The sequence below is a fragment of the Triticum urartu genome, chromosome 6A (genome assembly GCF_056163025.1).
Source record: "Triticum urartu cultivar PI428250 chromosome 6A, HENAU_Tu73, whole genome shotgun sequence".
Classification (NCBI taxonomy): Eukaryota; Viridiplantae; Streptophyta; class Magnoliopsida; order Poales; family Poaceae; genus Triticum; species Triticum urartu.
The window spans coordinates 557,035,236-557,048,129 of record NC_141878.1 but is presented as its reverse complement, the minus strand read 5'-3'; the positions used below and the strand labels follow the sequence as shown (position 1 = coordinate 557,048,129).

At 42.5% G+C, this 12,894-nt stretch overlaps 1 protein-coding gene and 1 pseudogene across 1 annotated transcript; one reads left to right on the top strand and one right to left on the bottom strand.

Annotated features, from left to right (window-relative positions):
- The first annotated feature begins 370 nt into the window (after nt 1–370).
- LOC125516924 (ethylene-responsive transcription factor 1-like) lies at nt 371–3,288 on the top strand. The gene is made up of 3 exons (XM_087527205.1): nt 371–684; nt 2,163–3,016; nt 3,094–3,288. The coding sequence occupies exons 1-3, from the start codon at nt 483–485 to the stop codon at nt 3,097–3,099; spliced, it is 1,062 nt and encodes a 353-aa protein (XP_087383331.1). The 5' UTR covers nt 371–482; the 3' UTR covers nt 3,100–3,288.
- A 4,122-nt stretch (nt 3,289–7,410) lies between these two features.
- On the bottom strand, nt 7,411–8,584 carry LOC147966300 (uncharacterized; annotated as a pseudogene).
- Nucleotides 8,585–12,894: the final 4,310 nt, after the last annotated feature.

The window sequence follows — 12,894 nt, the reverse complement described above, 5'->3', positions numbered from 1 at the left end:
GTGTGTAGTATATTCCTGAGCTAATAAATGGCATAAATAGCTATTAGTGATTTTCAAAGATATTCACATTACACACCATCATTTATGAGAATATTATTTAGCATTATGCACAATCATTTATGAGAATATTTTTGGTTAAATGTTCGGTTGGATGAACCCGTCCAATAAACCCGGACGAAGAGTGTATGATAGTAGTAGTACAACCATACTATTGGTGTGTAGTAAAATCTTGAGCTAATAAATGAGTAACTAGCCATGAGTCATTTACAAGAATCTTAAAATTACATCCAATCATTTAGGAGAAGATGTAAATTAAACATGCACAGGGGAGGGGCGATGACTATGAGAAGATATTGGTTAAACATCATAGGTGCATAGTACGATCCTCGCAGCCCACAAGCCACCCACGGTTACGAGGAGGGTGGTTGAGGCGGTGTTGTGGCCTGAGAAGAAGAAGCCCGGCAGGGCGGTGGTCGGAGTCGATGCTTCGTGATGCTCGACTGGCTTGGGGTCGAGCTCGGCTTCGACACGACGACGAGGCCTTCAACGCTGATTTTGAGGACTTCGACGCCAACTCCGGGTACTTCAACTTGGAACGCAGGCATGGCGCGATATCTTCGGAGGATGAAAATGACAAGGTTGTCGAGATCAATCCGTTAGCTGCCAAGAGATCCATCTCAAAAGGTTTTAATCTGCTCGTTTTATAACCTTTTGCGATTGACCACTGTAGAAGCTAGGATATTGTGTGATTGGTTTAGATTCCTTGGGTAGGAAAAGAAATTGTGTGGGGTTGGTGTTGGAAGGCTTGATTTGTTGGTGTTAGGGCATCTTCAATGTTGAGCCGCTAACCAGACACACTAAACATCCGTGAACGCGTATGGGCGCGTCCACAGACCCGGATTTGGGAGCTGGTCATCCAACCCTATTCCTCAAATGTCCGCCTCTATTAACTTAAGAAAATAGTAATGGCCTTCCATCAAATAGCAATGGTGCTCCACTATATACAATGATTTCTAGCTTGTGAGAGCCGCAACCCAATTCACTTCCTCCAAATAACCATTGTGAGTTGCAGATCTTCTACCAAAATAGCTTGTTAGAGATGCAAACCTTCCACCAATGAGAACCTAACAGAAATCAAACTGATTTCCAAGTTATTTTGACCACTCACTTCCATCAAAAAGCAATGGCCTTTGACCAAATAGCAGTGGCCTTCCTCCAAAGCAAACAGAGAGGAGAGAGGCTGTGGCATGAGGTATGTGGTGGCTTTTGATTGGCAAGGCAAACACCCAAACTTCTAGAAATCTTCCCGTGCTTTTGCATGATTTGTGGTAATTTAGGGGGTCGGATGCATCCGCGGACATATGCGGCTCCAGGGTTGGATGATAAAAATTGGTTTGACGCATTTGCGGTCGTTTTGAGGGACGCCATTGGAGATGCCCTGTCACCTGTTTGTTTAGAGATTTTGGGTTGGAATGAATTGGATGTTATGAAGTGAATTGGGTTTAGGGCTAGGCCTTTTTCATTTCTCAGCCATGTTTCCTTGAACTGATTAGGCCGGTAGGTTGGTTTCACCACTCTTCCCGTAGAGAATCAATTTTGGTTGCTAGGTTGTTGATATTGTGATTTATATTTTTTGTGACCTTCGATGGAGATTAACACATTTACTGTTTATAGTCAAATGGGTTTGAAAATCTACAGAGGGCCGAATTTCTCTGTTTTTTATTGAGGTCTTGACCTTTTGGGTTGTTTCCTTGTTTTAGATGGTTGTAGGTTTGAATGGGAATTTTCTATTCTTGGTTCAGTTGTCAGTCTGAAGGATTATTTTGGTAAATGTTGAGTCCTACTAGAAAACAATCCTTGATTCTGCATCATCGATAATGGGATTTTTTTCACAGGGTTGATAATGGGATTTAAAGATCAATAATTACAAAATGATGGCAAAGGTCTATATCATGTCCATAAGTTGTAATTTAATTTATTTTGTGGGTGACTAATGCTTTCACCGAAACGTGAAGAGGATTGCACCCATGATGGTTCAGTGTTCATAAGAATTGTGATATTATACATATGAATTCGTGCACATGTTGAAATTAATTACTTTTTGTGAGACAAGCTTTTCTATATTCATCTATATTAGCATTGACATTGATCTTGCATTGCAGATGACTTGAGCACCAGGACTAGTGCTGGTTTTGATGGCCCCGCACAAAGGCCAGGTAAAAGGAAGAGAAAAAACCAATTCAGGGGCATTCGGCAACGCCCCCGGGGTAAGTGGGCTGCTGAAATCAGAGATCCTATTAAGGGTGCCTATGTTTGGCTTGGTACTTTCAATAGTGCTGAAGAAGCTGCAAGAGCTTATGATGTTGAAGCACGTAGGATCCGTGGCAAGAAGGCCAAGCTTAACTTTCCAGATGAACCAACAATTCCTCAGAACCACCGTGTTCTCCATGTTATTCCTAATAAAGTACCCAAGCCAAGCACAACACAAGAACATAGTTTCATACCAGCACTCAACAACCTTGCCAACCAAAATGATTTCGTCTACCCATCTGCTAACTTCACATCAAACCAGCCACTTGTTCAGCTTGACAACATGCCATTTGTTCCTGCAATGAGCTCTGTTACCCCTGTTGAAGTTCCTGCTATGAATTTGTACCATGACCGGAGAAGTAACACCTTTGGATGTTCTAAGTTGGGCCGAGAGTATTACACCAAGACTCCCGATATATCATCCATTGCTCCCATTTCAACCATTGCTGAAGGAGAAGGATCCACACCTATCAAGAGTAACACCAACAACTCAATGGTTCATCCTGTTATGGACAATAATGGTGTCAATTTGGAACCTTGGATGAGATATATTATGGATGATAGCGTGGATGAGATGATTAGTAGCGTATTGAATTTTGATGTGCCTCGGGATGTCGTTGGAAACATGGACTTTGGAGCTTCGATGACATGCCCGTCTGTGATCAATTTTTCTCAGAGAATCAAACCCTATATATCGGAAAAAATGGTAAGCCTTCCAATTTGGAAGTTCAGTCTGAGTTGATAATGTTTTCATTACTCTGAATTTATTGTTTCGTGTTTCAGGAATAAGACTATGGAAGATTTGGAAGCACTCTATTGCCTCCTCCGACTAGCATATGCTTCTATTCAAGCTTAGAAGCAAAAAAAAGTTGCATCTTGAGTCTATATTGTAATCGACCCATTCCCTAGTTGACTATCGATGTCTGGAAACCAATTATGAGTCCGACGAACCGTTGTCTTGTCTTTTGCCAACTTTTATGTCACCAATACCATTTCTAAATGTGAAAACATGAATTCTTGTCTAGTTTGGTTTAATTTGTGCACTTCTTCTCATTTCCTTTCGTTCTAGATGTTTATTTATATTTTGGAAATAAAATTAGCTTATAAGCGACCATGTTTATATAAGCCGACTAGCATATATTGTTTTGACCTGGAAGACTGCAGGGCTTACACCCCACAACATTTTATTAGAAAAAAACAAGGTACAAATACAAGATTCCTCAAGAGGAGGAACAAAGAAATAGAAAAACTATACAAGAAAGGTTAAAGAAATCTAAAAAAGAAAGGAGAGGCACTAAAATCTACTACTAGGAAAGAAAGAATATACAAATAAGAAGGGCCTCAAGGGGGCAAGAAATCAATCCATTTGAGTAGAGCTTCCTTGTATCTGGTCTTGATCCGGTGTGAAAGAAGAGTAATATCATGGATAAACCCATTTCTCCACTGCCTAAAAGTTGGTTTGACCTGCCTAAAATCCCTGTCATTCCGAACTTTCCAAATATTCCACCATGCAAGAAATACCACCTCTCAGAAGAAAGGCTTATTAAACTCCCTACTGGCATGTAAGGCAATTTGCACCATATCCTTGCTGTCCAACCAGGAAACCTACAGATAGTTCCATATTCTCATACTGAAGTTACATTGGAAGAATAGATGGTTCCTATCCTCAATGACTCCAGTCAGGCATAGGACACAACTAGGTCCATCATCAATTTTCCAATGGCGTCGTTGAATCATATCCTTGGTGTTAACTCTGTCCATAATTACCAGCCAGGCAAACATTTTAATTGTCATGGTACAACAACTCTTCCAAACCCAGCTCAGAATAGGATTGGTAGAAACAGGCTGATGTGCAAAATCATAGTACATTTTTGCCGAGTACTCTGCCTTTTTTCCATGCCTCCAATTCCATTTATCATTAAAATCATTGTCCAAGGAGGTCATAGCTAACAAGCTTGATAACTGATTGAACTCCCTAAAATCCAGTTTAGACAATTGTAAGGAAAACATTTGCTGCAAATTTCCTGCCTGTACCACTTCCATCACAGAGAGGTTCTTCTGCAGACAAAAAGAGAATAGCCTTGGAAACCTTTCTTGAAGTGGAATGAAAGACTGGTCAATCTCCCAATGATCAGATGAAAATAGCACAAAATCTCCTCTTCCAACGGAGACAGAGGTAACAACCCTAAACTTGTCCATTAATTTGCAAATGTCCCTCCACCAGAAAGAGCCACATAGAGTAGTGTCATGAGGAATTCTCTGAAAATAGTATGAGTCCCACAGCAAACGTACCCATGGCACATCTGCTTTATTATAGAATTTATTCAGGTACATAAAAAGCAGTGCATCATTCTGTAGTCCCAGATTCAAAATTCCAAGCCCCCTTCATCTTAGGCTTGTAGACAAGGGGCCAAGCAGCCAAAGAGTGCCCCTTCTCTTGACCATATTTCCTCCAGAGGCACTGTCTCTATATCCTTTCTAACTGCTTTAGAATACCTTGTGGCAAAGATAGACTAGAAAGGAAGAAACTAGGTAGTGAAGATATCACTGAATTTACCAGTTGCAACCTACTGCCTTGTGGTAAGAACCAAGAGCTAGCAGTTAGCCTTCTTTCCATGCAGTCCACCAAAGGTAGCAAATCTACAATTTTTGGCCGAGTGGTTCCAACAGGAAGTCCCAAATAAGTGAAGGGCATTGAACCTAGCTGGCAACCAAACAGAGCAGCAAGTGCAGTAGCAATGGAGGAGTCCACATTGATTGGGTACATTGAAGATTTACGGAAGTTAATTTGAAGTCCAGTTGCCAAAGAAAAGGAGTTCAACACTGATTTGAGGACCTCCTACTGAGCTGAATCAGCATTCACAAACACTAAACTGTCATCAGCATGCTGCACCACTGGATAATCAGGATCGTGTGTTGGCAATGGCAAGGTTAGCAGACCCTTACACAAAAGATCATTGATCATAGTATGCAAAAGATCAACAGCAATCACAAAAAGCAAAGGAGAGATAGGATCTCCTTGCTTTACACCACATTTGCACTTGAAATGTTTTCCAGGTACACCATTTAACAGGATAGATGAAGTTGCAGAAGATAATAGTTGTTGAACCCAGGTGATCCATTTGCTATCAAAGCCTTTTGCCACAAGAATTTTCAAAATTGCCTCATGCTGAATAGAGTAAAAAGCTTTTTCAAAGTCCAGCTTGAGCAATATGATTGACTTCTTTGAATGGTTGCATTGATGAATATACTCAAAAGTCCAAGCAATACAATCTTGGATTGTTCTTGATTTAGTGAAGCCATACTGATTCTTATGAACACAGTTGGTGATTTCATCTTCAAACCTATTAGCTGCCAGTTTAGTCAGAAATTTCAGTCCCACACTTGTCAAGGAGATTGGCATAAAATCTCCTACACCCTCAGGTGTTTGCTTTTTTGGGATTAAAGTAATGAAAGCTTCATTGAGATTTTCCAAAAGAGCAGTGCCTGCATGAAATTCATTCACTAGCCTAATGAAATGACTGGAAATGATAGACCAGCATTTCTTTATGAAAAGGCCATTAAAACCATCTGGCCCTGGTGCCTTATCAATGGGCATTTCTTTTATGACCTTTTCAATTTCATGTAGCTGAAAAGGTTTTGTGAGCACCTCAAGACCCTGCACTTTTGGGATAAGTGAGAGAATGTCATTGCCCAACAAAATTAGCTTAACCGTTCCCATTCTGCCCTTGAAAGCATCCAAAAATTCCTTTGCTATTTCCCCATGATCTGAAGAAACTGTTCCATCAGACAATTCTAGCCTAGCAATAGAATTCTTCCTAGACCTCTCTGTTGCCATGCATGGAAGAATTTTGAATTTTCTTCTCTAGTATAAAAACTGCAAGTGTAAGAGATGCTCATGATGCATCTTAACTATCTTCCTGAAGTTATATTCAGGTATAGATAGAGGCCTCCAATCCTCCAAATCATCCAGCCACAGGATTACCCAATTGCACTTTTCAATCAATGATTTGATATGTGATAGCCCCTTCTACCAATTTTTTGAGTGCAAACCTCAAGGACTTCAATTTGTCCATAATTACTACAGTTATATGGGTCTTATGTGAAGGTTTGTTCCAAACCTCACTTACACAGTCCATGAACCCAGGTTGATGCACTCAATAGTTTTCAAATCTAAAGATATGAGCTTTTGGAATTGAGGTGCAGATGGATATTACACAAGGAACATGATCAGACGCAGTTCTAGCAAGAGGTGCAACTTGTGTCATGGGGTACTGATTAATCCAACTGGCAGAAGTAAAAAACCAATCCAATTGCTCAAGAAGTGGAACATCCTGCATGCTTGACCAGGTGAATCTTCGACCTTTTAAAGGAAGTTCCAGCAGTCCTAAGTGACCAATGATCTCATTAAAGATAAAAATGTCATTAACATTCCCACCAGGAAGATTACGACTGTCCATGGACCTAATGAAATTAAAATCTCCCAATAACAACCATTTTTGCTCGTGTCCCACCTGAAAATTATACAACCAGTTAACAAACTCATCCCTCATTATACCCTGACAAGGCCCATAAACATTTACTAGAAACCACTGGTCACTATTATGCACCGATGTGAAATTGATGATAATTCCAAAAGGCTTTACTTCAATTAAGACACCTTTAAAAACATCTAAACGCCACACTGTCAGAATACCACCCGAGGCTCCTCTCGAGGGTGATTCAATGAACTGATCAAAACCCATAGGGCAAATGCTCTTAATTAACGAACGAGGACAATCTGATAACTTAATTTCTTGCAAACAAGCAACCGCACACTGACTTTCAGTTATTTTCTCTCTAACAGAACGCTGTCGTGTTTCAGAGTTGAGACCACGAACATTCCAACAAAGCACCTTCCAATTACGCAAAGATATTTGATTCATGAGATAACCAGAAGCAAAGTAGAAAAAACTGCATGACATACAATGCCATACACCCCACATCATAGGAAACATAAGACATCCAGTTCTGACCACACGGCATAAAGTTTATCACGACATAAATGACAACAAATTTGACAGGCTCGCTACACCTAGATAAAGTTTGAAACTGCAACATTTAAACACCATTGGAGGAGGAGGAGTCCTTGGGATTAGCCATAAGCTTATCCTTGGACAGCAGGTTGGGTCGATCTCCAGCTACGCTCCAATTGCTTGCAGCATGTTGAGAGGTGTGGATGGAGGGACATCTTCAGACTTGCCATTATCGCCAGCGTCGTCAGTATTGGGCTGGGCCTTCACATGCATGGGCTTGGACCGGGGATGCCTTTTAGTGGTCTGGAGGGGAAGTTGTTCAAAAATCACAGGCTTGAACCCATCCAGTTTTGCCGCGCTTCTTGTACATCTCCGTACAGAAGTATCCACTAAAGAAGCCACGGTCTTCCTTCTTCTTATCTGCTTCTTTTCCTTGGCCTGCGCAGAAGAAAAAACAACAGAAGAGGAAACAGAGTTCTCCTCCAGGCTGTCAGACACAACATCTTCAGTGAATTCCTCTCCAGACACGATAGGTTCAGACACTGCATTATCATTAGTACTGTGAACCTCATCAGGTGAACCTCCAAAAAGAGCTCTGGCAACTGGGCATTTAGCCACAATAGATTTCCTTAGAGCAAGGCTGCTGGGCAGGCTTGGCACCAACGAAGACATCTTTTGAGAATCGTCGAAGGCAATGGTCCACGTGCGCTTGGAGTATGTCACTGTCCCAAATGGCTTAAAGAAGATAGGTCTAGGCACCTCCATGACAACAAATTAAGGTAACAGATTTTCAAAGATGGCCCAGCCACAATCCTTGCCATGCCAATGAAGATCTCATGCTGCTGAATGACAGGAGGTTGATATGGCACAATTGCCAGAGGATTTTCCAAAACGGACGGCTGCACATTGTCCTGTAACTGTTGGTCATGCTGAAACTGAAGTTACTCCTCAAACTAAACCTCAACATGCTGTTCAATAGACCCTGAACCCTCAGGCTGATCAATCAGAATAGAGACTTGGTCCTGCACCTCAGGCTGTGGCGGCTGCTGAACCTCATCCTCATTGTCCCCCTAGTTGGCATTTCCCCATCTAGCACCCCCAATGTTATTTTCTAGAGGCAATGGAGGGGCTACCGACGCATCGTTCCATCCCAGCATTGGATATGGTGGAAGAACAAACATCAGATTGTCTTGCAGCAGGTTTCTAGGTAATGGGTGAGGATTACCATCCAGAGGCATTGGATCTTCATCATTTGGCATCTGGTCAGTGAAGTCAACGCCCAATACATAGCAAGCAGCGGTCCACGAGACCCGAGCTCCTCCCCATTCGGCATAGTCTCCAAAGACCACATCCCGTGGCACCAATAGTGTGTCCGGGAAACTTGCCTCTACTAAAGTACGAACCAGATATGGATCCTCACTATCCCAAGAGTGCAATTTCCCAAAGGTGCCTACCGCCTGTGATATGAACTCCGTATTGCGATAATCAAGAGGAATACCAATGAACATGAGCCAACTCTTATGGAACACATGATTCCCCTTAAAATTCTCTCCCTCATCATGCTTCATAAATCTAACAAAACGATCATCACCCAGAGGAAATGGGGCATGCTGAATCAACGTATATCTAACAGATGGATCCCTGACTTGAAATAACCCAACCCCATGGAACCAAGGCTGAGTAGAGCAAACTAGAGTACCTCTGTTCTGAAGGAACTGAACAATCTCTTCCTTGACCGGCCCGAGCGGTCCCTCCGGAGCAGGCATGACCTCAGCGACCATGTAATCCTCATGGCGGCGAGGAGGACGAGCAGTCGGCGTGATGAAGGTGCGTGGAAGCCGCCTGTCCCCACCATCAATGATGTGATGGCCTGCCGGCAGGAACCGCTATGGATCAAGCTCAAAGTTCGCCATGGCTGAAATCTGTGGGGAGGGGATGGGGTTTTCTTTGGGAAGAGGAGGAGGGGGGAGTGGTGCAATGTGGGCGGCGATGATGTGACTGGGCAAGCTATCCCTATAACTCCAGCACGGTTCCCCTGACCGGCAGGGTTTTCTGATATACCCATGCTTTGTTGCAGAGAAATTGGTCTCCAAGCCAATCCATTGGTGCGCGCGAAATCATTACAATCTTTGCTAGAGTGACCCGTGCGTGGGCAAGACGATCAGACCGCTCGCATTCCAGAAGAGGCTGCAAGGTGGCCCCTATGAGAACACAGGGTACAGGTTAAAATACGGTCCACCATGTCATTGACCATAGCTTCAAATTGTTGTGAAGCTTCTTGCGTGGTGGGTACTTCTTGCTGATGGGTTGGTGGGCTTGGGTCAGTAGTTGCATCCAGCATCTCAAAAACTTGGGTATTCTAAGACAAGGCAGGCCCAATAACAGCTGAACCAGAGACTGGCCCAACAGAAAAATCTTGAGACACTGGACCAGATTGGAGTGCCTCCAAAGGTGATGGGCCAGATCCCAAGCTACCATTTTGAACTTGAGAAATTCCCGCTTCCGGAAATTGTGCAGCAAGATTACCAGAAACCACGGGCCTCGGATCCACAGGTAGTAGATCCTGTGAGGGCGACATGGTCAACCGGTGCAACTCCGGCAAAGGCTGAATAGTACCAAACACAATAGGTGGCCGAGCCACGGTCCAATGCAAGTCAAGGGGGAAGCTTGCCGAATAACAACACGCTCATGAGCAGATAGATCATATCCCCCATCCATAATAGTATCAATGCAATTTTGAGAAGCAGGATATCTATAACCTTTGTAAGCAGAATACTGTTCAAACGTGGCAAAAGACAATTTCTTCCAAACTGTGGTAGCTGACTTAAGAGAAGATCTAACTGGAGGCTTATGCATGGCCAATATACCTAAAGTAGATCTACATTTAGTAGGACTAATCAGAATCCACTCAGCATCACATTCCTTATGCCAGATCTTAAGTTCCCAAACCTAATTAGGCCCTCCATTGCCCCAAAGATTGAAATAATATTTGAACAAATCACAAGCAAATGAACGCAGATCCATAATAATAAATCCAACTTGCTTGCATGAGACTTGGAAAGAAAAAACCTTGTCTTTGACATGAAGAACCAGAAAATCGATGGCCGACCAACCAATCGCAGCCTCCAGAGCTTCCGCCACCGAATCCTCCGACAAACGGAAAGCATGGTGGCTAAAGGACACAATCAATGTGAAAGCCCTCCTTCGTCCCATTGGATGGATCGTTTGGCCAATAGATCTAAAAACCACATCAGAAAAAACCCTACCCTTGGAGAAGTCCAAGCCAAGGGTAGATCCACAAGAGGAACCCATAAGAGATGGGTATTTCCTTGATCCAGAAGAGACGCCGGAGAGGATGATTGGAAGGGATCCACAGATTAGTGGAGGAGGATGGAGATCGCCGGTGGCGAGGTCAGCGCCATGGTGGGAGGTGGGAGGACTAGCATATATTGATTTTTAATACTTGGCTTATATTGTATTTGGTGTCAAGTTTGCTTTAATCTGTGCACTTGGTCGGCTTTTTCCTAGTTCCAGAGTCTCTATTGAAGCTTAGAAGAAAAAGAAGTTGCATCTTGAGTCTCTATTGTAATCGACCCATTCCCTGATTGACTATCGCTGTCTGGCAGCCATTTATGAGTCTGATGAACCGTTCTGTTGTCTTTTGCCAACTTTTATGTCATCGCTACCATTCCTAAATGTGAACAACATGAATTCGTGTCTAGTTTGCTTGAATCTATGCACTTCTTTTCATTTCCTTCCGTTCTAGATGTTTATTTATATTTTGGAAATAAAAGTAGCTTATAAGCCACCATGTTTATATAAGCCGACTAGCATATATTGATTTTTAATACCTGGTTTATATTGAATTTGTTGTCAAGTTTGCTTTAATTTGTGCACTTGATCAACTTTTTTCCTAGTTTCGGAGTACCAGATATACTAATCTTTGATAATAGATGTGTATGTGTGATCATACGGAGTCGTTCCTACTACATGTAGTTGTTCTCACCGATGTAGTTTCTTACACAAACATCTAGTGTACCTAATTCATGATTTGATGGATATGTTGCATTTCAGTGCAGTCTTGATTTATGTCTATAAAATTCACCTACATTCTATGCATTTTACTGTCTGCTACTTGTAAGCTGCATTGGAATATGCATTTTACTGTCTATTACTTGTAAACTGCTTTGGAATTTTCCCGTTGAGGAGGGGAGACGCAACACAATAGAGATAAGTATTTCCCTCAGTGAGAGCCAAGGTTATGGAGGCAATAGGAGAACCAAGCAAATTCCCTTCAACAACACCTACACACATAAAAGCAAATACTTGCACCCAACACAGGCAAGAGGGTGTCAATCCCCATTGAACTTGTAATTGCAATGATTAATTCTGATAGTGATAGATAGATAAATAAATTACAAAACAAAATAAAAGTAAATAAATCACAACAAGGTATTTTTGGTTTTTATAATATGTAAAAGTAGACCCAGGGGCCATAATTTTCACTAGAGGCTTCTCTCTCCAACAAATAGCATACGATGGGTAAAAAAATCACTGTTGGCCAATTGCTAGAAAAGCGCATAATTATGACATTATTCATGGCAATGATCACACATATAGGCATCACATCCGTGACAACTAGACCGACTCTTGCTTGCATCTACTACTATTACTCGACCAATTGACCGCTATCCAGCATGCATCTATGGTATTAAGTTCATGACAAACAGAGTAAGGCTTTAAGCAAGATGACATAATGTAGACAAAGTAAACTCAAGCAATATGAATAAACCCCATCGCTTTATCCTTAGTAGCAACAATACTGACGGTGTCTTGGACTAGGGTGTGCTAACCGAGTCGGCCCGTAGTCCCCGAGCTGGGCTAGTGGGTCCGTATTCTTAATAAGGAAGACTCCAGAAGTTGTATGCCTAGATGGTTTCAAGACTGTATCTCCCGAAGGCTTGACGTACGCTCCAAGATATTCCATGCCGCCTCCATGCGATCCTTAGATACCGACTATGTAACCCTAGATGTCCTACCTGGAGTGTATATAAGCCAAAGGGTTTACCCCGTAGAGGGACCAAATCACAATTACATTCTCCTAACCCTAGAGGTAGAACACAACTCATGATCTTGAGTTAGATCAACTCTTTACTTGATACATCTTCATGAATATAAACAAGAGCGGGACGCAGGGTTTTAATTCCATCAAGAGGTCCCGAACTTGGGTAAACACCATCTCTCTTGTTCCTGTAACCATCGATCCGAGATCAACGGCTTGGGACCCCCTACCCCGAGGTATGCCAGTTTTGACACTGATGCTGGTACTCTCACCGAGAGTTCCGCTGTGTGATCGCTTGAAAGATCGATGGCTCATCTGCAGATCAACTACAACGCCGGCCAAAAACATGTTTACATCCCGTCCAACTTTTTGTATTCGGAAGCATGGTCTTCTACATCGACTCGACGGGACTTCTGGCCTCTGTCGAGAACTACGCCTCGGGTCAGATCATGACCTTCAGAGGCCTGGAGTACACCGCGTAGTCCCGCGGTGAGCTTGTCCCATCAG